The sequence below is a fragment of the Trachurus trachurus genome (assembly GCF_905171665.1).
Source record: "Trachurus trachurus genome assembly, chromosome: 8".
Lineage (NCBI taxonomy): Eukaryota > Metazoa > Chordata > Actinopteri > Carangiformes > Carangidae > Trachurus > Trachurus trachurus.
The window spans coordinates 24,393,759-24,418,808 of NC_139905.1; the positions used below are offsets into that span (position 1 = coordinate 24,393,759).

Sequence of the window (25,050 nt, forward strand, 5' to 3'; positions counted from 1 at the left end):
CTACTTGGCAAGAACAGAGCATAGATATTTATATCCATCCATCCAGCCTGCTGCCCACTACTGCTGCGGATATAATCTACCCCAGAGCTGATGAATTATGAAGAAAGCCAGGATGCACTGTCTGGGGCTGTGAAATATCATCGTGAAAGCCTTTTTAAATGTTCATGTTAGAAACAGTTGTATTTGCTGCCATGCTGCCAGAGCTCTCTGCCCGTTTTATAACTTCTACCATTCATCCATTTACTGCTACCAACAGATCCAGAGACCCATTACTGCTGATACTGCACAGCCATAATGTGCATGTGCTGTAATAATTACCAAAGATGTTTCCTGGAAAGAGCATATAGCACATAACTTTAGACTAATTATAGGGCAAATACAGTTGCAGTACTGAGACTGTCTCTTAAGTTTGGTTTGTTAATCCTGAATGAACTCACTGGAAAAACTAATTCAAGTTTCATGAGGGGCTGCTAATGATTGTTTTTAATGTTGACTAATCCAGGTCCATATCAGAAATCAGAAATATGACTGCTGCATTTTAATCATACAGTCAAAAACGCATCAAAACCTCATACTGTGGTAGTATGTGGTATACCACAGTATGAGGTTGAGAATTTGTAAGCATTGTATGAATAATGACATCAGAATTGACTCATGAACTTTTAAATAGAAAGAAAAGTTCTGATTTTACCTACTGCTAGTTTATTAAACTAAGGTTAGTGTTAGAACAGATGAACATCACTGTGTTCAGTTAACTTTTGTTTCCCATGGATTCATTTTCAATCACACATGAAGTGGAATGATGAGTTTCATTAGTGAACCAAGAGACGCACTTGACATCAAGTTTTCCTTATGGGTTAGGAAGTCTTTGACTGAAAAACACAGGAAACCATTAGTCACTCAAAGTGAAAGCTGCACCTCTAATCACTGTATGCTATATAAAAAAATAATGTGTATATGTCTTGTGTATGGCAAAACCACCTACCGTACCGGTATATTTGATTTACTGACCGGTACTTGACAGGGGAACCAATATCAGACATTACCAACCTTCAAGACAAACAGAGAAAAACCAGTCCATAAATGGAATAAACTTTGCCTATATGTCGCTCACACACTTGTCTTAACACGCTGATGCTTAACCTTTACTTATCACCTTCAATTATCGTCTTTTCACTATTGCCCTTTAAATGCTGTCGTTTATTACATATAGTTATGGTTTTCAGTTTGCATGTTTCGGCCTGTCAGTGTGACTAAAAGTTGTGCAAATATTTGCAAGCTCCCTTGAGACATGAGATGTTTTTCAGAGGAGGCTACATGCTGTTTACAGGGTTATCTGCCCTCTTTTCTCTGCAGGTCAAAGCTACAAGGTGAACTGTTCCATAATAAGAGCCTCCGCCAGAATGTCAAGAATTCAGCCTGAACCTGTTGAACCCTTGTGGGCCCTCCTCTCTTTATGTTGTTTTCCTACTAAGTCAGATGACTGCAACACAATCCTCACTCACTGATGCTTGCATTGGGTAACTGCACTTTGAAGAAAAACAAAACTGTCCATGCAATGAGTGTGTACAGATAAAATAATCTGCTTTATCTGAGTTTATATCTGTTTTGTGAGCATTTTTCCTGAGAAATTAGCAGATGTCATTTTTAGACAATTTTTTTTTTTTGCTTCATTTTATAGATGTGTCGATATAAGGCAGTGCTAAGATCCTCTTTAAAATACATTTTTTGTTCATTTCCAAGGAGGTCTAATGCAGAACCACTTTTTCAAGTAGGAGTGTTACACATATTTCAAAAGTTGAACTGCACACCAGATGTATGGTGTAACTCACTTCCCGTTGCATAAATCAAACTGACATAGTGATTTGGTGAAAATGTTCTTGTATTAAACGACCATAAATCTATCCGTCCAGAAATAACAACCAGCTCATGTAAAACTTCTCCATCCTCCCAATGTCTCCCACAAGTCAGTCACAGAAAAGTATTTGATCATTTTAAATGAAAAGCGCTTACCATAGTCGGTGGAGAAATGAAGAAGAGCCTAAAAAATCATATTAAAACGTTCACTTAGGGAAACGCTGTAGGAGTGTAATTTTAGTTTTATGAAATATTTAACCCACATAGTCAAGTTGATTGAATCTGCAGTTTCACAGATTTAGCGGTTGTCTTCAAAGCGAGCCCCTGCCACTGTTACAACCCACAGGTGCCAGTGCCTTACAGTGCCAACTCACTACTAATGTAATTTACCAATCAATCATTTCTGAGTATGCCTCACGGCAGATTGACCTACTTAAATACAACTATCTGCATACAGTTTGTTTGCCGTTTGTGCCAGTGATCCATTTTATTGACTTGGGAAGTTTATGGAGCCTGAATGGCATCGTTTCCAGTAGTTTAAGCAGCTTTTATGGCATGGTGTATTGTTGTGGGCGCAGGGGATGTACTACACAAGCAGTACATGGACAACATGAGGCTGCCCAGCATTACCGTCTGTCCTCCTCTGCTCTCAGTGACATGGCTAAGCTGCTATCGTATGTAGTCTGCTCTGTTAGCCTCCAACCAGGAGGAGGCCAGACTGTTCAATTCTCATCTTTTCATCATGTAGAAGAAAAAAGTAGAATTAGCAAAACACACACACAAATATATCAACCACATAAAATATGGTACCAGTGATTACAAAGAAATGGATTTAACAACAAAACAAGTCGGAGAATGCTATTGGCAGCTAATCAACAACGGTAAGGGAACAGGTTGAAATATGCTTATTCACTTTCCCTTTCTTCAGAAATATGCTAATTCACTTTGCTGCTAAGCGGTAGATGAACAGTGCTCTCATATTTATACAAAGGATAACACCAACAGCCAGGGAGGAAACAGGGCGAAGCAGTTTGGCTAATAAAACCTACAGCAGTATGAGTTTGAATTTTAAAAAGGTATCATGTCTTAACTAGTGATCTTCAGAGGTGATGGTAGGCAGATTGTGTTTTGCTCAGACAGAGCCAAGCATCAAGTTTCACATTTTTTAGCTCTGCTACTAAGATAAGCTAAGTGACTGAGAGCAGTAACATCACATTCACCCTATAGCAGTGGTTTCTATTCTGTGATCCTGTGGAAGTGTTTCAAAACAGTTCAATTCTGTGACAATCACTGGAGAATAACAATGAACAGCTGGTTACAAACAGGAAGTTAAATGCAGATGGGAATCAGTAGTGAGTTCTCCTTTGTCAAACAAAGGAAAAATAAGGCTTTCCCTGTTTTCTGCTCAGTCCTAAACATATTATCGCCAACATAAAGTATTCTGAAAATGTATTGTTTGGCCTCTGTATTGTTACAGGTTCATATATGGGTCGATTACATTTTGGAGAATTTCATGTTCCCTATGATTTGGGGGGAAAAGTTGGGAACCACTTAGAAATGGTTCCAAACTTGAAACTTGAATGACATCAATCTTTTCAAATAAATATCTCCAATAGAAGTGTATTTCTCGCTGTTTTAGATTTCGTTTGTTGACTCTCTTCGAGGCAGAATGGAGCAACATTTATGTGGAAAGTTCCACATTAACAAAGCAGCTACTGTACTGTGACTGTACAGGCACCGGCCTCTGCCTCTATCAGAGACCAAAGGTGGCCAAACAAGTGAGGGTCAAGGGGCTCAGAGTGTATCTCACTGTCGACCTCAGGACGTTTGCTCAGGGGGTTTACATATGTGATACGACACAGTACATGCAGGTCATTGTCTCCTCTACGCACACGCACACACATACACAAGTGTTCACTGTAAAAACAGAGGTCAGATGAGGCTTTCTGCCAAGGCCTCCATGCTGATCTCACACTTTGCACACAAAGCCACGTGTTGCCCGCCGCCCAACATATAGCCATAGGTAACAGCAGGCTGCAAATATACACCCAAACACACACACACACACACACATACGGTCTAGTGTTGTCTTCCAAGGCACTGCGGAGGACCGATCACACTTTGGGGTAACAATGAGTCAGATGTTGTGTAACGCACTGGATAAAGATGTGAACCAATGACAGCTGCAACCATGTGTTGTCTAAACCAACAGGAAAAATCTGAACTGTGCGGTCGGTATTAAAAGTGCTGTGAATTACTATTCATTATGCACTATTACGTGCTGTGAAATGTGTATCTTACTGTGACACATTACATAATTTTGCAGGGTCTGACAGTGCCGCAGCAGCACCACAGGCAGCAGCCGTCTGACTGCCTGGCCTCGCTGGATCTTTATGTTGCCTTGAATGCACTATTTACGCATCGCGCCGTTTCCCAACAATTCCCTGAAAAGGAACTTTTACCTTAGGAAGGTTCCGGGAAAAACACTGCCAGCAAAAGGAGGCCGTGTTTGAGTGCAACACTTTCATACCTTTGTCTCCTCAGAAATTCCTGAAACCTGCTTGTGACATGCGTGACCGGATTAACCTGTTTGGGGGGGCCCCGCGGCAAAGATTTGTTTTTCAGCTCCTGCCGTCTTCCCCACCTACTGCCCTCTGTCCAATGTCATTGTCCTCATCGCCTCCAAGTTCACATTAACTCCTGTGCAACAATTTCTCATACTTAGGAGTACTTTGTATTATATTCTGGTAATCTGATTATACTTTATTAGGAATGTGCATCATGTGAGCACAATGTAAACTAAAAACAAGCTCATGTCGGGTGTGAGGGACTTTGTGCTCCACATCCACTTTTGAGGTTGTATTTGTGCTGTTTCTATATGCCATTGCTTACAACTTGTATATTAATGTTTGTGTTCAAATTGGTTTCATTAACTGTTGTATGTTTAAAACAACAACACTTTTAAAATCAGACATGTTTTGTAAACTGAATAAAATAATTTGACATGCTTATGTTTTGTGTGTGAGATATGCATGAAGAAAAGTATAATCCTTCTATTTGCAAAAAAAAGTCATTAAAGATAAAGCAGCTCTATACATTTGGAGTAAGAGCTCTAACTGCCTATTTAAACTTCTTATCAACAAAGTGCTAAGCAGAAAAGTAAATATACACATATCTGGGATTTGGGGTGGGGGTGGGGGGTGCTGCCAACTACTGTCAACACCAATCACAGACGCACAGGAAAATCCATCGTATTTTATAACGTTTTCTGAGACCCTGACTAACTGAGCTGAAGGCTTTCTTTTCTTTTCTTTTCTTTTTTTTTTTTTTTTTTTTTTTTTTTTTAACTTTTTTACCCTGTAGTGAACTTTGTCATCCGTCAAACTCATAAATAATTCTTATAAAATTGCAGAGTTATTAAATACCAAGCTGATGGAGGAATGATAAGGATGTTTTAGAGCTGTTAAACAAATGAAACCAAAGGATTTCATTCTTCTCAGACTGTAAATCCCTTTTAGGTAAATTTGTTTTTTGTGATGTTAGGTTATATAAACCTCCAGACCTGAACGTTATGACTAAAGAATATAAAAAGCACTTAAATATTCAATATCTTCTGTGACTTATACGCTTTTAGAGCACGACTGAGTCACAGCAACTGCCTCTTGTATGCCTGGGGGAGACTCAGAGGCGCAACATTACCTAATTGTAGAGGGGAGATTATCCTGTCAGAGGGGGCGGGGCGAAGGAGGTCAGATGATGATGGCGATGGTGATGATGATGATGGAACAGCGAGGCTATGTTATGTGAAAGCCGATAGGAGCTTTCCTCTGGATGGCGAGGTGGGGGGGAGAGAGAGGGAGGGAGGGAGGAGGGAAGGGTGGGGGCGGGGGTCACAGAGAGAGAGGCGGTGTCAGAAACACACACACAAACAGGGCCCCGCTGGTTCAAGTGAGGATAGGGACCGTCCTGAGCTGAACTCAACGTTACAAATAGGAGCCGCGGCATTCCAAGTGGAGCAGAGTGGAGGTGCGCCACACCGATGATAATATTAAGTAACAGCGCCGAGTGGATCTGCGGCATTAAACCAGAGAGGGAGACAGAGAAAAGCGCTTCTTCCTGAACCGGACCACGAGACGTTAGGAGACGTGGATGAGTCATGCGCACCGGCGGAGAAAACTGATCATTCTTCTAAGGTAACATTATTTTTAACTCGGGGTTTCCTCCGATTTGGAATTGTAATGTTGTGTTGGGGTGGTTTTAATTAGAAAAGCTATAAGGAAGCGGGGTTACTATTGCGCAAATTAAAGTAACAACGTGATGCATTGAAATTAAATAACCAACCCAAAAAGTCGATTTAACATCTTAATAAACGTTAAAAATAACTTAAAGCTGCAACTGCTCCAACTGCTTTGTGGCCGGTGTCTGTGATTTAAAGATGAAATGGGAATACGTTGCAGGTTTATGCTGGAAATGATCATTTATTCGCTTTTTCTGCATATAAAAAGATCCTCTTTAGTTTTACTGTATAAATGAAGGAAGCTTCACCGAGACAGAGTTGGTAACTTACTACGGAAAGAAATAGTCAATGTGATCTGTGATCAAAATGTAGGTCTGCGATATCGGTGATGTTGAGTGTTAAGTCAGGTCAGCTGTAGTTAACAGGAACCGTCCGGAGATCAGCGCGTCCCTGTCAGACAGCGGACCGGTGCTGATGAAGCAAGTGAAACAGTCAGAGAGGAAACCGATCACGTAACTGGGCTGAAGACAGAATAAGAGTGACTGACCTAAAATGTTTATTTAGGTCTCAGACTAAATACAAATGTAGGTTAAGAGCTTAACAGGTTAATGGCACATTGCAATCAAGCTGTTTTTTCTCGTATTGACAAAGGCTGCTGTGTGCAGCACTGCTGCCAAAAGTCCTGTATGGAGAATTGGGGTTGTGTTCACAATGCACATTGTCCCATATTGGTGGTATAATGAGCCTTGCAAGGTTATGGTACAAGTCGCTCCCGTTTCATTGGAGAGATGTAATGAGGTTACATAATATTGTGGTGTAATGGCTCTTGCGTAACCGCTAAATCCCTCTTCTCCTGTCCTTCCACAGCTTTGGTCACTAGGTGGCACTGTTGCTGCATCATCTCCTCCCAGAGATCCTGAGAGTCGATTGAACACTCAGCACCACACAGCGGCACTCTCCGGTCTGAGCAGTGAAGTGAGGGGAAGCTCGTTGGAACCCCTGCGAGGCGAGATGTTTGAGGAGGAGTCCCAGCAGATGAGAGGGCAGCGGGACGGAGCTGTGCTGCAGACACTGGAGCCACCTGCAAGAGCAGCGACTCCAGGTGGAGGTGGAGAAGGAGGAGCGGGGTCCATGTCCTTCACAGATGAAGCCGTGTCCATCCTCACCTCCAACAGCCTGTTGGCGCGCTCCCTCCTGGGTCGTGGCTCTGCCATCAAACGCAAAGAGAGTCCCTCTTCCAGCAATCGGCGTAAGCGCGAGTTCATCCCCCATGACAAAAAAGATGACGGCTACTGGGACAAGAGGAGGAAGAACAATGAGGCGGCGAAGCGCTCCAGGGAAAAGAGGCGTGTGAACGACATGGTCCTGGAGAGTCGTGTCCTGGCCCTGCTGGAGGAGAACGCCCGTCTCAGGGCAGAGCTCCTGGCCCTCAAGTTCCGCTTTGGCCTGGTCAAAGACCCCTCCAATACCCCTATCTTACCCCTCACCACGGCGTCTCAGCACAGCGCTCAGGCCTTGACACCCCACTATTATCTCCATGGCGGTGACGGAGTCCTGCCCAGCTCCTCAGCCTCACATCCCAACACCCAGACAGGCCAGCTGAACACCCGGGGGTCCAGAGATGCCGGTAATATGTCAGAGGACTCTGGATTCTCCACACCGGGTGGGTCCAGCGTGGGCAGCCCGGTCTTCTTTGAAGACCGACTGAGCGATCATGGGAAATTATCACCGCACAGGGCAGAGGAGCTGGGCTACGACCTCCACCACTCCCCGGCCGAGGTCCACCACACCGCAGAGAGGCTGGAGCAAGCCGAGGGGATGAAAAACCTGCCTCACAAGCTGCGTTTCAAGACGCCGGGGAGCAGCGACAGCGGCGACACCGCAGGCGACAACAGGCGCAGTCCCATGTCGCACACGGCGGGACGAGACGGTCCGAGAGAGACCGTCAACAAAGGACTGAGCGGAGGTGAAGGGAGAGCAGTGCACTGCGCCGGCCCCTGGCTGCAGCAGCTGGAGGGAGAGGAGGGCAGGAGGGGGAGGCAGTCCCCTCAGTACGCCTCGGCTGCCAGCTACAGCCTCCAGCCCCCTCCCACACAAGGACAAACTGAAGTCCAGTATCAACACGAGAACACTTTCCTGAAGACTCAGCTCAGCTCTCTGAGCGTGGAGGTGGCTCAGCTGAAGAAGCTTTTCACAGAACAGCTCATGGCCAAAGTCAACTGAAGTGAGTCAGTCGGTGTTTGCCAGCGTCTAGACTTTTAAGGACAAAACCATGTTTTACTGTAAGTGAGCCTATTAAAATTCTGCAGAGGAAACACGGGTGTTGGATCTCGCAGATGTTTTACAAGGACTGATGAAACTCAACTTTCAAAGTCTAACAATGTGTCGTTTTTCTTTCATATACACTGTACAATATTGTAATAAATGTCTATAAGCATTCATTCATTCTCATAACCTGCTGTCTAACACAACTACTTAATCCCAGCTCAGATCAGTGTTGCTCCGACAGTTTTACCTGTTAATAGTGTTTGTTAGGTGTATAATAGTTTTTCAGTTCCATACACTGTGACAACTAAAAACACACACAACTGTTTACATCACACCAATACAATGCAAGTTTAACTAAAAACAGCCTCACTCCACGTAGAAACCGGTTCTTGTGGTTCAGAAACTCCATTCAACGCAGTTGGAAATCAACCGGCAATTTGTCAGTGCATCACAATGGAGGACGTGTTTGCAGTTTTGTAATTAGAGTGGTAAGACTCTCACCACTGCTAAGATGGGTCTCTTAAACCCATGCAAACACAGGCAGAGACAGACAGTAAATACACAGAAATGCAATTATTAGCTCTCAAAACCTCCATTAGTCGTGAAGGCTGGAGGAAAGCTTTGTTGGCCTTGTGTACTGTAAAAAAAAAACTATGTCACATGTCTGGTTTCCATTTCAGGAGCACACACTGTAACACAAACTGTTTTGGTGTTTCACATCCCAATTTAGTCTCTGTTGATGCTCAGTTTGAATATATTTTATATGTGTTTTCTGTACTGAAGTGATGACAGGAGTTTAAAGTCTGCTGTGTCTCTGTACGTTTTCATATTCAAAATAAATACATTTGACAGATTCAGCGTTGTGGTGATGAGTTGATCAATACATGGGGAAATCCTTAAAGGGGAAGGATAATGACAAGATCATAAGTTTAAAAATATTAGCCCCGATGATGTCATGGTGATGTCAATGGGGTTATTTCAGCTTGAGTTTGGGATTTTAAATGTTTAACAGGAAGCAAGAGGTGCTGACTTGAATTGTGGATTTTGGAAGTCAGGGGGGAGAAACAAAAAAGCTCCTAAGTTACTATAATTATGGGATTTACATCCACTACGTTCAGAATATTTCACTATTAGCTGTTTGACTTTGTCAGTGGTTTTTAGGTTTCATGTCCCTAAATCTTTTTAAAAGTGCAAGATAAAATCTGTGAAGTGTCCCTTTAAACACCAACCTAACAACGCTTCACAGTCATTACTGTGAATAGCATCTAGCAATCAAACTAAACATCTGAGCATGAACACACAAAGGCTCCTTTGAACCTCCACGTGATTTCGCTAATGACGGATTTTGCATCTCAGTCGAGAGAATAATGCCAACGATAAACAAGAGAAGGGCGAGGTTTGACTGACAGGTGCTGACAAATGCAGGCGGTGAGAAGTGCACTTGGCAGGTTCCTCTCCCACAATCTCTGCAGGCTAGACAGTCTCACAACCAGACAGAGACAAAGACAAAGCGTCTGCTGTTACCCAACCTGCGTAGGGCTTTACAATATGAAAGCTTTAATTATACAGCCCGGAGGGGAATTCACAGTCAAAGAGGAATGAGTGACAGAATTTACAGGATTATAAAATCACGTTGTGTAAATAAAGATTCTTATAATACTTTGCTGATGTGGCTCTTTGTCATAAGTGCCATAGTGCTGGAATTTCAGTACAGATTTACGTATATCCACTCAAATCTGGAACTCGCCTTTTTGGTGTCAGCAGGGGGCAGCAGAGACAACACCTTCAGCACAGACAAGGAGCCGTGATAGAGTCTGTGTTTGGCTTTCTACTTATAATATATACTGTAAATCATGCTATCACTATCACAGCTATTTTTATTGTTCCTGCTGGTCAAGTTAGTAGAAATTATAGATATTTATTTTTTTAGCTACTGTGCTGATGTTTTTTTTTGTGATTCTACGTGACTGAATTTAGGAGAAAACATTCAGAGGCAAATGATCAGGTACGAAAAGGTCAATTGAATTTAGAGAAAATAAATATTCGATGTGATAAAGATTTCAAATCATGATAAATTCTTCAGTAGTTTATTCAGCATGGCATGTGTCAACATCATTTTACTGCTACAGAGATGATGTTCTCATCTGTTGTGCTTGCAGGATATTCATGTGAGCTTTTGGTATCTGTTAGAAGACGCTGGGACAAAAAGGATTCATACTGTAATTACATGACCTTTGAAATTTAAACACTGCTGTTTATAATTCGCCTCAAAACACACTCTCAATATTTAGCGAGCATAAATACCCTGAGTAAACTGCAGAAGCCTGTGGTAAAAAAGGAAAGGTAATAAGGTTGAGGCGAGGCAAGTGCTGCAGGTGCAGAGTGGAGAGAAGAGGGAGAGGGTGATTTAATAAATCTACTGCAACACGCTGCCGTTACAACACCGTCCTCACCCACATCCATGCACCCATTAAAAAAAACGCAACCCCCACAACCTCCACTCCCCCCCCATTCTGTTCCCCCCTTTTTCTTCCAGTGAAAGGATAAAGCCTGTTGCTAGGCAGGCAGTGCGACAGTTGCCATGGGAACGCTTGCAGACATAGCTGGAAGGGGGGAAAACGTTGGGTAGGGTGGGGATAAGGATGGGGTGCAAAAGGAGAGGGAGTGATGCGGAGACAGAGTGAGAGTGTGTGTGTGTCTGCTTGTGTGTGTGTGTGTGTGTGTGTGTGTTTATGGGGGGAAGGGGAGAGCCAAGTTCATGGCCAATGCCTCTGCTCCCTCAGTGCTGTTTGTCTCCTCTGGCTAAAGAAGGAAACAAAGGGATGTAAAGGAATGGGAATCCATATTTAGTTCAGATTCGAGGCTCCACATTCGAGGTTACCCTCTGATGACGATGTGTCACAGGACGTAGGTGTGGAGTGGATTCTGAATGAATGAAAAAAGGCTAAACTGACAAAAATAAAAACAAAAAAAGGTGCAGAAATCTAGACTGGACTAGACTGAGTGCATTTGAAAGAAAAATAAACAAAATACCAAGTGAAGAACAAGGAAAAATGTTATTTGGCATAATTGAGACGGACAATTACAAAGTGTGTTCAACAAACTGGAGCATGGAGAAACACGAGAACAAATAATTACCGCCGCATCAGAGGTGAAAAGTCCTCAACATCCTTCAAGGACACAATTATGCAGAATAATTGTTCTAATTAATGCAACTGTATGCATCGCACATACCAATATTACTGTAATGTGCTGAAACGTGGAACATCCGTAGGTCTGTGCAGGAAAGGACAATTACCAGAGACCAAGGGCAAGTTTTTTCAACGTCCACTAACACACACACCCTTTTTTTTTTTTGCTGCCATGCAGAAAGATAGTACAGCCTTCAAGATAAAAGGAGATGATGAACACATCCGCAGCAGAAGCCAGCCTTCAAGGCATCCATTCAGGCTATTTTTTTTTCCAGTTAAATTGTTCTGTGGATAATGTACTATACCGTACATTTACTGAGACACTGAGCAGACCTTAACCACTGCTGTGCCTGGAGCAGGATGCAGGGAGATGGCTATCTGACACGTGGAGTTGCTTCACTGACTGTCCAAACTACATTTCCATTGTCTCCGTGCCAACTGCCGTGTCGATTGTGTACTGCTTGGTGCTTACCTCACTGCAACTAAATTGGAGCTACCTGAAAGTGTTTTTGAGATAATCACCAAGCAGATAGGTCTGATCTAAATACATCTGTTACACCCCTCCTAGGGCGAGTCTCTCTGTGACACGCTCCCCTCCGTGCCAGCCTGACGGATAATAACACTTTGAAAGATTCAAAAGCCTGCTCTTCAACCACCCAGAGGACGGCGTTCAAATCAGAGGAGTGCCATTAACCAAACAGTTTAACTCCCCTGATCTTCATCTGAATCTCCTCCACGCTTTGTGGCTGCCAGCATGACTGACGCACATTCCTGCTTGTGATCACGATGAATCAAAAACATGCACCTCGGTTACACAATACGCTTGCCTTCAGTCCAGTTTGACAAGCTTGTTCGACAATGCAACAGAAGTAGCTTTGGCTTTTTTTGCGACAGCACAATAGCAGTTACTGTGAGTGCCAGGCCAGGCTTCCATATCTATTCAACCAAGTGTCTGTGTCACAATATTAGGTCTGAGCTGTGAACACAATGACTTCATACAAGTCCTTTCCTGTGCTGGTTAAACAGAAACACTATGTTAGTCCAGCAGTGACATGGGTATGAGCCACGAGCAGGGCAGAATAAACCCTTCCACTCATACACACATATGTAGATGAATACTTACACTGGGCGTTGACACACTCACAGCTCTACAGGCGGTGTGACCTGAATGTGGTGGAGCAGTGATATAAGTATTGTTTTAGGTGTAGCTGCTCCTTCTATTTTTATATCAAACAGGTACTGTAGAATGTGTTTACAAATGCAGTAAAATAACAAAGTACATTCACTACAGTTTGGAGGTACAGTATTTCTATGTTACTTTGTATTTCTCCTGCATTACCTCAATGTGACATACTGCACTTTTAACTCCAGCTGCTGTAGAGTTACAGGTTATTTTTACATATTTGAGGCAGCTGTGGTTGGGTAAATGTGGCATGTATGGTTGATAAGACTATAAGAAAGTGTTATATATCAGATATTATACAGCACAGTATATGGAGTCTATTATCTTTTGGACAGATCTAGACTAACAACTTTGCCCCCGTTTCAAGTCCTCATGCTAAGCGACATAACCTATATAATGAATGTGAACTTGTTTCCACTAATCACCTGCTGTAGTGTGGCTTTGCTCCCACGTGTTTTCTTGTCATAAAGTTTTTTTTTGGGGGGGGGGAATATATTAACCTTATTATGGGTATCACTGGCCTCCAACTGACTGTGTCTGGCATGGAGCCTAGTCCCTCCCCTGTCAGGCCTTTCTCCTCCCCTCCGCTCACCCTGCGTCTCCTCTCCTGCAACAGGATTTGAAGGCGAGGAGAGAGGGAGGGGGCAGAGCCAAGAGAGAAACAAAAAACGTGACTAGGCACCCAAAGCGTCCTGTTATGCAACAACTGACCTACTAACATACATTTAGAGACTCTGAGAGGAAGGAGGAAATAGAGAGAGAGAGAGAGAGAGAGAGAGAGAGAGATTGGGACAAACATAACATGAGGAGCGCACTGAAAACAAGCGGCACTGTGTTCACACTCGCGCATTTACCTGCACTAATCGGAGAGCTGGTGTTTTGAAAGTGACGGTCGGTGTTTGTGTGTTTGAGTGAGCGAGAGCATCAGACCTGCGACCGATGCGCAAAGCGGATTGTTGGACAGGAGCAGAGCTACCAGGATCCTCTGTGGATTGTCATTTTTAAACAAAACGGTGAGTTTGTCTCATCATCATCATCATCATCATCATCATTATTATCAAAATTAAATGCAGCCTTACATCACAGTCACGCCTAATGGTGAATGCAAAATGCCGGCTTTTTTTTTTTTTTTTTAATAACTACATAATATTAGAGCACCGTGTGGAGGAGTTGCTCTCCGCTCTCACTCCATGAGTGTTTGTTTTGGTGCCTGCGTGCGTTTTCTCAATGTCATGGCGAGTCTGTTTTCACCCTCACTATGGACTGGTGGAGCAAAGAGGGGGCTCTCTGAGTGTACGTGTGGGGTTTAGGGTGGGTGTGTGGGGGGGGGGGGGGTGCTAGCCAGAGGTTATGGGATTCCTTCAGGGGAAAAAAAAAGTGGAAACACAGGGAGGCGAAATGTGGATATTTTTTGGAGAGGTGCCATGGTTGTAATGAGGCTGGGTCAACAGATCCGCGCTGTGGTGTTATGGTGAAAGCCCCAGGCATTGTTATGGTTCTTTTAGGGGCCCGTTTATCCCAATGTCGGTTTAGTAATACACCTGCTTTCGTAATGCACATGACAATGATGCTTGTTATTGAACCCAGACGGAAATTAAGAGTCAAAGTGTGAATGTTTTTTTTATTATTAGAAGCAGTAACAACATAATAACAGCACCAATAGTTATTATAATTTAAAAAAAAATATTTAAATTATTATTATTATTACTACTACTACCACTACTATTATCATCATCATTATTATCCTGTTATTTAGTAGCCAAAAGTTCTGGTTTATATGTGTGTGCCTTGCTGAGACTGTGAACAGCAACTTATTTATACGCGGCTTCTTTTAGGTTAGTAGGCTAGACCATGCAGACAACTGGAAAAATCCTATGCAAACTCCGAGGACACACTTCTCCGTGTCACGTGTAGCTGCTCTTTGTAAAGGTTAACGCGGCTGTGCAGCCCTCCGGGTTAACCCTTTAGTAGACGAGCAGTCTGAAGGAGCACAACACAAACGGTAGCGCAGCGACAGGCATGATCGAGGCATGACTCTCCCGTCCTTGGATACATGTGGACCGCCAGCTTTTACTCGTTTCCCTATTGTTTACAACCTCAGCTCGGACCGCGGGGTGCCAGAATTAGAAAGGATGGAGCATGGTGAAGTTCACGGACTCTGCTGCTGAGGGGCAGCCGCTGCGAGGTGAGGTGTGGATCAGAACATCTGGATAAAATGTGGGTCAGATGTGTAGCCGTAGATTCTCGGGACCTGCTACAATGTACAAGTGTAGCTACAGTACGTTCTGCAGACACAGCAGATGAAACGTGTTGATTGTTTGCTGGGATGCGTCTAATTTCTGACACACTGGGTAAATCTTGTAGTAGGCTACAGATGGATTCATACAGTCGCCTTGGATGACTGAGGGTCTGATTAAATATGCATGAAGCCGATTTGTCAGACAGTGCAACAAAGGAGGCATGTGGGGTAACATATTACTCACAATGTGTTGCTTTGTGAATTTTAAGTTATTGTTTGTTTGTTTTTTCACCTTGTGTTCAACCTATCCGAGGGCGGAATCAAACAATAGCCTACATTCTGGCCTTTAATTGAACTTGAGCGGCTGCATGGCTGCAGTCCAGCACCGGTCCAGTGGTGCTCACAACTTATATATGTGTCAAAGACGCAAGGCAACTTTAGGACTTAGCTGCTAATTTTTACATTTCATTTTGAAATACGAAAACTCCTTCTGGCTTTATTTGAACACCGGCTTTGTGATGTAGGCTATACACTGCACGTGGGCATGGTCGCCCCCCCTCCACCTCTTGCGGCTCAGTAATGGCATGCGTGAAGGCAGCACATTCAATAACAGTTTGTACTCACACATGAAGGCAGGGCGAGAAAGTGATTTTCTAGATTTTGCTGATTATATGTATACTCACTGTAACAGAATAGTGTTGTAAAAGTGGCAGGACTGCCTGTCCTCAGTGGAGCGTGACTGCCAGCATTTTACGCATGGCAGATTGTGCATGGCGAATTTGTATACCGCCTGCCGTGTATAGGAGTCACCGTAGAGGTTATGAAGGTTGCATAATAAATGAATTAAATAATTAAAATGGATTAAAGAATGGGGCAGATTATGCAATCGGCGGAAACCCATAGTCTGTGGCTATGCAGCGCTGCGCCTTACTGCGGAGCGGCCGCTGCCAATTGGTTGGCGCGCACACTGGGTCTCTATGCCAGTTGAATGTAGGTCACATTAACCCTGTGGGAGGGAGGGGGGGATGAGGCGCACAACCGCCGCTGACTAGAAAGGCAGAATCAAAAACCCCACCAAAATAAATCCTCGCCCCGCCATAACAAAGAAACGAGACATGCATGCAGAAGAAGGAGGAGGAGATAGGTTAGACACCAGCTCGATTTAAATAAATAGCACCTCTCTAAAGTTACACATTTTATTCAGAAGCAGGGGAGAAAAAAAACATCTAAGCATTTTCAAGTATATTGCATCCCTTCTCTGAACTGCTGAGGCAACAGCTTTGTGGTTATTTGGGTCTGATTGAAGCCCGGTCTGGGTCTAGCTTTACTAAATAAAAACCTGGGAGGGGAGTTCATGGTCAGAAGCGTGGAGCTGTTTCCATCCTGTCCCACTTTGTGGCCTCTTGACTTTCTTGGGGTTTCCTGGCACATGTAAGATGATAAAAGATGAGGGCCGTGCTTTGTTATTGCGCTGTGGTTTGGAGCCAGCACAGAGGCGAATTACAGCATTTAGTAGGCCAAGGGAGCACATGTGACTGGTGCAACACATGGACTGAGTCACTCTGCTTTTTTTCCCTTTTCCAGAGAGAGGGGCGATATGACTGTGTGTTCGTGGAACAAGGATCTAGCTCGGTTAGGACTCCGCCTTGCTGGCACGCTGCCTGACTCTTCAGGCCCCCACCCCCTTTACCTCTTTTTTCCTTGGGAAGATAAAGTCAGTCCCTAGACTTGGAATTTCAAGCAGACCCCACCCATGACCCCCCCACTCCCTAGTCCTGCACCACGTGCCATATATTACATTCTTCCCAGGAAGGGGGTAGTGGAGTGGGGGGGCAACAGTTTCATCATTGCCTTCTTCACTGAAACATGTGCCCCCTCTCCTTTTATTTTAGACCTGCTCCCATTTCCTGAAACGCTCCGCAGGAACACGTGCAGGGGTTTGAACTCAGTCCACTGTTTCCAAAGCTCATTGCCACATTTAGCCTCCTGCGGTGTGGGCCCTGTGGTTGTGTGAGCGAGTGCAACTGGGATTCTTTTACGTTGCTATCATTCCACAAGTGCCACAGAGACCTGGCGATGACACGTGAAGAATATAAGATAAATTGCAAAGAGTAATCGAGGTCAGGGGAACGTGTGTGTGTGTGTGTGTGCAGAGGAGAGCTGCAACACACTGCACGTTGGGCTGGATTTCCTGAGACCTATTTGTATATTTGAGACGGAAAGTTAAACTCGAATGTAACGGCTGTATTTGTCAGCGGTGATTGATTTAGCGCGTCTCTGTTGTTGTGGTTTTAAGCATCTGGGGAAATGTTAATCTATTGTACTTTTTGATGACAAAGAGGGTGAATGAAATGGATTACAGCCTGAGCCTCCATTCGTTCACGTGGTTGAACACTGAGAGGGTGCAGCTGAGGGAGAAGACAGACAAACGCACAGCAAAAAAAAAAAAAAAAAGGGTGTGAGTTAATTAAACACAAGAGTTCATTCATGTGTCTGGCTCATCCTGGCTGTAGGAGAGATATGCGACATGCGCACTCTGTGACGTCAATCACCCTGCTTTTGTTACAGAACGCCGCTTTCTCGCCACCTGCCTTTGGCCGTGTGAAGCCACTGGTTCAGAGCAAGGCAGAGAGGGAAAGTCCGATATGACTGGCTGCCCCTTCTGTTTCACCCTTTTTTTTGTTGCTATGGGTGACACATTCCTCCCATTGATGCAACACCAACACTGTCGCACTTGCCACATGCCACCCCCCCTCCCATTCCCAGCTACACTATAATCTCATCTCATCCCTGTCTTTGTTTTAACTCTCCCTCATTGATTCCCTCTATTTCTTTGTCTCCGCTCCACTTCCTCTCACCTCCATCTATATTTAGACAGTGCTCTAATTTTCCACGCCTCCTTCTTCTTTTTAGTCCTCACATCTTTTTTGTCTCTACCCCCCCCCCCCTCCCTGATACATCCCTCCCTTTTCTCTTGCTGCTTCACCTCTTCACAGCTCGGCTGACCTATATTCCAGCTAGCCGTACAGTGGAAGCAGCTAGACTTGTGTTTACAGAGCGCAGTCGGTCCCCGGTTTCTGGGTCAGTGGGCCACGCTGAGAAAAAAGTCTCTCCCCTTCATTCTTTCCCTCTCGTGCCCAGCAGCCACATGTCAAAGGCTCACGGGGATAACCTTAAACCATTCAGCAAAACTGGGGGGAATAAACCTAGACAGTACCGTCTTTATTTTGAAAACAATAATGGTGGTGGTGTAATCTAGATTCTTAGATCAGATTGGAGTTTTTTGAGGGAAAGTAAAAGAAATTAAAAACCTGCCTTTGTCTATATTGTAGAGCAAAAAGAAAAGCCCCTCTCCTCCCAGAATCTGGGCAGAACTCCCTATTCATTGTGAGGATACGTCTGTAGTTACATAATGGTGTCAGATCATTGGGAAGAGCAGAGTTGAACCAGTGTAAACACCTTTCCAGATTATGAGATTACAGATTCAGACAGTGTAATACCTCTTATGCAGTTTAACCTTGGAGTGCAGATGTTGAGTAACACACATTTAATGGCACTGCTTTAATGGACGGGATCATCTGTTGCTTCATTACCCCACATCTAAATGAACAGACATCACTAGTCCATAAGTGCGAGGGATACTGTCACAGTAAAGTTGACCTTAAATAGTTCAATCATGTGTAAATTCATGGTAATCAAAGTGGAGAAAGGGTCATTTGTTCGTTGTTGTGTGTGTGTGTTTTTAACACACTGAGAAGCAGAATAGCTTCACATGACCTACATAGCTTCCCAGGGGGAGTCTATAATGGTATTAACAAGAAGCAAGTAAGATTTAAAATAAAGACATCTGGTCGTCATAGTATCACATACTCATGTCAGCCTTTTAATCATTTCTACATTAAATAACAGTAAGAGCCTAAAGCCATGGTAGATGCTCTATGAGGCTCTACTGTATATGTTATAGTACCGTCCATACTAACATGCTGATGTTTAGCAGTTGTAAAGCCTACCATCTGTAATGCCTACCTATAACTGAGGCTGATGGGAATGTCATTAGTTTGTGGGTACTTCTTGCAACCAGCAGTTGACGGTCTGACACTGCTGTCCCTGGAGCCGCCATGCTTTCATGACTAACAACAAAGCATTTAGAGGCTTTTCTGTTTGAGTCATTGTTGTTCTGCTCTAATAACTGCAAACATCTTGTCTGGGGGCACACCTGTTCAGCTCATTATACAGCGCTCCCCGCTGCCGCCTTTCAGCTCCGAGCCGCCAATCTCCATAGTTATGAGACCGTCCGACCACCCTTGTGTTTTACTCAAAATGTTATCAGGTCGTGTTATTCCGGCCCCGCGTCCCGCCTCCTGCCTCCTCTCTTTCCAGGGGCCCTTGACCTATATTTATCAATGCCCCGCCTCCGAGCTGCCAGCACACCTCCAAATCTCTGGCTGTGCTCTCAGCCTCTTTATCCTTGACCCGGCGCTGGCTGCAGCCTTTGTCTGCCTTATCTGCTCACTCTGCATCATTGATTTGGCATTGAGTTATTTTGGCGAAGAATGCTGCCACATTCCTCGACGGATGAACGCATGGGGGTAGCACTGTTGAAGCCGTGTTTGTGGATGGGGTTTCTCAGCGGGGAGGCGCCGGGCTGTCCCTAATGGAGGCTTTTTTTCTGTGAAATGCTCTAAAAAGCAATCAGGGAACCCCATCAGTGTTACATCTGACTCACCCCTTTGCTCTGTCTGAGCCAAATACTAATCAGGCAAACCAAAGGTGCTACTCTCAGCATGTATCAGGCTAATGTCATTTCTGTGGTGTTAGAATTTTTATCCAATGTGCGAACTTGTCTCAATTGCCATTTATGTCAGCTCCAGTTACCAGTCTTATTTTTCTATCAGCTGCCTCCAAAACTGTGAGCTCAGATATGTGTCTGTGTTTAAAACATAACACCGTCGCCTATTTAGGCACCGGGTGACAAAATGAAAAAGGATCATCAGCCTTGCAATGAACCCATTGCCCGCATTACATCACAAAAAGTCAACATCAACATGCCATGGTAGAGGTCAGGGGTCATAGGCTGCAGACAGAGCAGATCAATAGCAGAGTCAAAAGGTCAGACAGTGAGGTCATTGGTTGCCAGGAGCAACGCAGTCCGTAAAAGCCAGACATGCAAAAACAGCGGAGGAAAAGCTCTGCGGATGTAGACATGCGTTTTTTAATCGCCATCCGTTTTAAAAAGAAAACAGCATTAGGAGAAAATTTGTTAAAAGAAACAAATTAATGAATTGAAGAAATTGGTATGAAAATGCATAATTGTGCACACACAGCCCACATGAATTAACGTATTCTTATTTTTCTGTTTTTATCTCTGCAGCCTTTCATCTTGCAGTCAGCTGCACAGACAGGCAAAGGGAGGGAGAACGAGAGCGAGGCTCCCCGAGAGACTGACACGCTGAGGTAGACGGGTCGACCTACATCCCGCTGTTTGTGTGGAGATCTAGGACGCTTCGCTGCCAGCTCAGTTCAGTGTGCCACTCCAGTTCTACACCTCTAAACCACCAACAGCAGGAGGAGAAAGAAGAAATTAGCCTCATTCACTCAACTTTAAGGAATTTTGTGCTTTTTCCAAGACTGATCTAATCCACTTAGGGTCTTTGGCGCTTTGAAGAGTTTGGACACTGAACTAAAAACCCCTTCAAGTGGATAAATGAGGGTTGCAAGTGTTGAACTCCAGTTGTTCTTCATCTTTTTGAGTAATTTGGACACTTGACTCCCCTCCCGTCAGAACTGAACTGAACCTGCAATAAAAGAGACGTCTGGAAAACGTTCAAGGTGTTTCATCACACCCCTCCTCCCCTTGACCTCTACTCTTTTTTTCTCTTCAGTCACCCAAGCAACATTTCAAACTGGCTGCGGCAAGACAAGAATGGAAAATCTGACTTCAGCTCTTAAAACATTAAACAAGAATTCAGGGAACAACCACAACTGCCTTGAGACCTTCAGTGGTTATGAGGAGCCTCTAAGCCCTATTCAAGGAACACCATCTCGTATAGGGCGGCACATCAAACCTAAATCCAACATGACCTGCAGGCGGAAGCGCGAGTTCATCTCTGATGAGAAGAAGGATGCCTCCTACTGGGAGAAACGGCGCAAGAACAACGAGGCTGCCAAGCGCTCCCGGGAGAAGCGACGTCTCAATGATATGGTTTTGGAGAACCGTGTCATTGCGCTGAATGATGAGAATGTGAGGCTTAAGACTGAGCTGCTCCAGCTGAAGCTGCGCTTTGGCCTCATAAGCACTGCTTCATATATTGAAAAGAGCCAGCAGATTGGTGGGGGCAGCAACGCAGGAAATGGAGGCTCGTCTTCGTCCTCATCCTCTGCTGCTCAGTACTACTCCAGCGGTTACTCTAGCAGTTCTCAGGTGATGATGAACTCTGACTCCTCGGAGACCGAGGGCCGCAGCGAGAGCCACAGGCAGCTGGTCAAATACTCTCCGCGTGGTTCCCTCTCAGACATGTCCGACAGCTCCTCCAGGGACAGTCCCGATCCGATGCCCTTTGAGATCAAACAGGAAGGGGACAGGCTTGAGATGGACATTGTCAACGGCACCACCACCCAGATCATGTTCAACATCCACCGTGGTCTGGCGTCTGTGCCCACTCACCACCAGATCCAGCAGCATTCTCAGGAGCTGGAAGCTGCGTATCACAGCCAACAGCAGCAGCAGCACCTTCACCACCCACAACCACCCCATCAGGAGCCTGTTACCACTATCAACACTGTCAGCCAGCCTGCCCCTCACCCACCTGCTGCCCAGAGAAGTGTCATTCTGTACGGCTCCAGCAGTGCCTCCTACCCTGTGGACGCCCTGACCAGGCCGCAGGACGTCGACATGCAGGTGACACAAAAGCAGAGCGGTAGCGGCGGTCAGTTGCCCCAGTCCGTAACGGAGAGTTCCTCAAAGACACTGTGCGAGGTGACGGAACATTTGGAGAGGAAGACGTTAGACTCCCCTTCGTATGAGCTCTCAGGCAGCCGCAGTGAGGTTGGAGAGAGGCCGGTGTACAGAGTTTGCCCACTCCCCCAGCAGCAGGAGCAGCAGCACCAGCAGGAGAGTGACTCGCAAGTGGAGGGGGTCAACCACTCCCACCTGTACCACCACCTCCAGCAGCCTCATCATTCATACCTCAGTGCCCAAGATGAGGAGCCGCCTGTCCTTACCTATGAGGGTGAGCCCAGGAGCGAGGCCTACTACCGAGGCCAATCGAGCTCCTCTAGCAAGGACACGTCATCCAGTGATGGAGATCCCCGCAGCTCCGACAAAGACGCCTCCACAGATGACGACGAGTCCCCCTCCTCGTCCTGCTCGGACATGGGCAGCTACCATAGCCAACATCATCACAGCCTCCACCAGCCTGCCTCACCTTTGCCGTCCTCCCAGGGCTGCTCTCAGGCCCAGGGCCGGGACCCCCAGGGGGAGCTGAAGGGCACGGCGTTGCCCCACAAACTCCGGCTCAAACACAGGGCCATGAGCACCGGGAGCGGCAACTGTTCCGGCCAGGAGTCCCCGACCACGCCTCCCTCCGCCACGCCGCCTCCCCTGTCGCAGCATCCCTACTTTTCCCTCTCCTCGTCACCAGCGAACATTAAGCCGGAGAGCCCGGTCGCGGTCTATATGCAGGAGAGCGGGAAAAAGGAGATGGGTGGGCGGCGAAACAAGAGGCGAGATTGAGTGACATTGACTTTTAGGACTTGTCACAACTTAAGGAAGACAATTTCTCCTCTAAGAATTACCCTGCCATCATGCCTTTGCCCTATAATCAAATCCCCTCCTTCAGCCCTTGGGACAGATATCTGGGCTTTTGTACTCCCCCTACCACCGACGTCACCAAAAAGGCTGGACATGTTGTAGGGCTGTATTATATTTGTATATATTGTACAGATTTGTCATTTCTTACATCCTCTCCATACTTACAAAGCACTTTTGTTTATGCGATGAGAGGAGGAATGGAACTGCCTGCTTTTCTACTTTTGTCATCCAACAACATACAACAAAAAGCACATTATGATCACATAACAACAAAAGAATGTGGGGAAAAACAAAACGTTCCGAGCTTTATCAGTACTATGAATTTGGTACATATCTGACTGTAAATGAACATACACATGTATGGCTTATCTGCCTTAACTAAAGTCAAATGCAAACATACTCTGGGGACATTCCCTCGACCAAAGAAGCACCAACAGCACCAACACTACAAATATCAAGTTCCATACCTCTTCCCAGACCCTACCTCTACCGACCCATACTCCCCCCAACCATCTCCATTATTACACAAAAGATCGTCATCACCTTTATTTTTTAAGCACTTGGTTTGTATATTACTGTGATATATGAATATATGTATCTATTATAAATATATATTTTACAAAGAAAATTTGAATACAAATTCAACAAAAATGCGATGAACCTGCAACGGTTAAAGAGGATTTTGAAAGTGACCATCCTAATATGAATCACAATCACTGTATAGCCACATTGTCTTCTGTTGCTACAGGACCCATTCAAATTAAAATGCCTCTCTTTTGATTGTCAAGCTTTAGCATTAATCATTTGTTAATGCCCTGTTTACACAGAAATGGCCGTCCAGTTTGGAGAGCCAACAGCACTGAATGGAGAACATGTTGTTTCCTGAGGCGAGGGCCTCATTAAAATGTTTGGATTTTCTTAACCTTTAACCAGCCTTTAAATATTCGGTGGAATTCACCAGCTGCAGGCTTTAAGCCTTTAGTTTATTTGAGCTTTATCAACCATATCTTGTTGTCGTTACCATTTTACTGGCCCAATGTATTTATTTCCCTCTTCTCCACACGCCCATCACTGTAGAAAAGCCCACAGGAACATAGACGGAGAATGTGTACAGACCTTTTTAGATACATACTGCAGCCTTGAGTTTCAACTGTTGATGTATGCATGGGATGCTTGGGGGGTGGCGGCTAGAGGAACAAGGTCACATTCGTGCAGCGCACAGGTTTCCTAGGAAGACCTCCACAGATGCTCATTGAACAAGAAGGTTTTGTAGTGTGACTAATCATGGCCCTTGAGGTCCATACTGGATTCCAGATAATTGAGTTATTGTGAAATAAAAGCTAAGCAATGCCAAACTTATCTAACCCTCCAATTAGAACAACTGTTTAAAAAATGTGACCTTAAATTAATGAAAGACTCCCCTTGTTTCCCATGTGCCTCCATTATTCATTTCAGGGGTTATTCATCCCTGTCTCATGGTAGTTCTGCTACTGGGCAGTGATGAATTGCCTTCACTGGATTCTAGTTTTAAAAGTCTATGTACCATGTTTGGCTTTTTGGTGCTTGTGTATAAATGTAAAGTCCCCCTCACCCCTGAACAACACTGTAATGTTTATTTCATTGGTTTTATATCCTCTTTTTTGTCGAGGTGTTGTTCTGTTTTTCTCTATACTGTGTCTTTTTCTCCTATTGACTGTGATGACATGTATTTGCCTCATTCCTCCTCCCCCCTCCCCCCTTTTTTCAGTGTGTATTAATCAGTAATGTTTGTGGTTTTGCTGATGGTTTTATGAAAAAGACAAGAGGATGAAAAAAATGAAACAGTCAAAGATAGAGTGGTGTTTAGAGATGGTGGTTGGTCTGGTTGGTCATTACCATCGCTTCCTTTTGACATGAATATGTATGTAAAGACACTAATGTTCATTGTGGAAGATGGGAGCATTTCAAGATCGAAAAAACAATTAAAAGAATGTTGGCCTATCAACATATCATGAAAATAACCTGTTTCTCTCTGTTCTTACACGAGTGTTTGTGTGGTTTTACACTGATGATTATTATTGCACGCAGGCACACACTTGACATTGAACTGAGCAGCCATTTCAATCTGTCTTAAGACTCCTCGGTTTTAAGCAGCGCTGGCTGTCAACACAGCAATCAGCCCGTAGGCAGCACGCACAAGCTGCCAGCCTGACTCACCATCCACTGTGGTGGTGATCTATAAACCCTGTTCCAGAGCCCAGTTAGGTAATACATTACTCATTGATT

The 25,050-nt window shown here is 44.7% G+C and overlaps 2 protein-coding genes across 2 annotated transcripts; both read left to right on the top strand.

Moving 5' to 3' along the window:
* The first annotated feature begins 5,775 nt into the window (after window positions 1–5,775).
* nfil3-6 (nuclear factor, interleukin 3 regulated, member 6) lies at window positions 5,776–9,216 on the top strand. Its single transcript, XM_083977826.1, has 2 exons — window positions 5,776–6,050; window positions 6,962–9,216. Exon 2 carries the CDS (start codon window positions 7,106–7,108, stop codon window positions 8,315–8,317), a length of 1,212 nt encoding a protein of 403 aa, XP_083833952.1. The 5' UTR covers window positions 5,776–6,050; window positions 6,962–7,105; the 3' UTR covers window positions 8,318–9,216.
* Window positions 9,217–13,485: 4,269 nt separating this feature from the next.
* On the top strand, window positions 13,486–22,707 carry nfil3-2 (nuclear factor, interleukin 3 regulated, member 2; the record flags this gene model as incomplete). The annotated part of the gene is made up of 2 exons (XM_083977725.1): window positions 13,486–13,749; window positions 20,347–22,707. The coding sequence occupies exon 2, from the start codon at window positions 20,899–20,901 to the stop codon at window positions 22,705–22,707; it is 1,809 nt and encodes a 602-aa protein (XP_083833851.1). The 5' UTR covers window positions 13,486–13,749; window positions 20,347–20,898.
* Window positions 22,708–25,050: the final 2,343 nt, after the last annotated feature.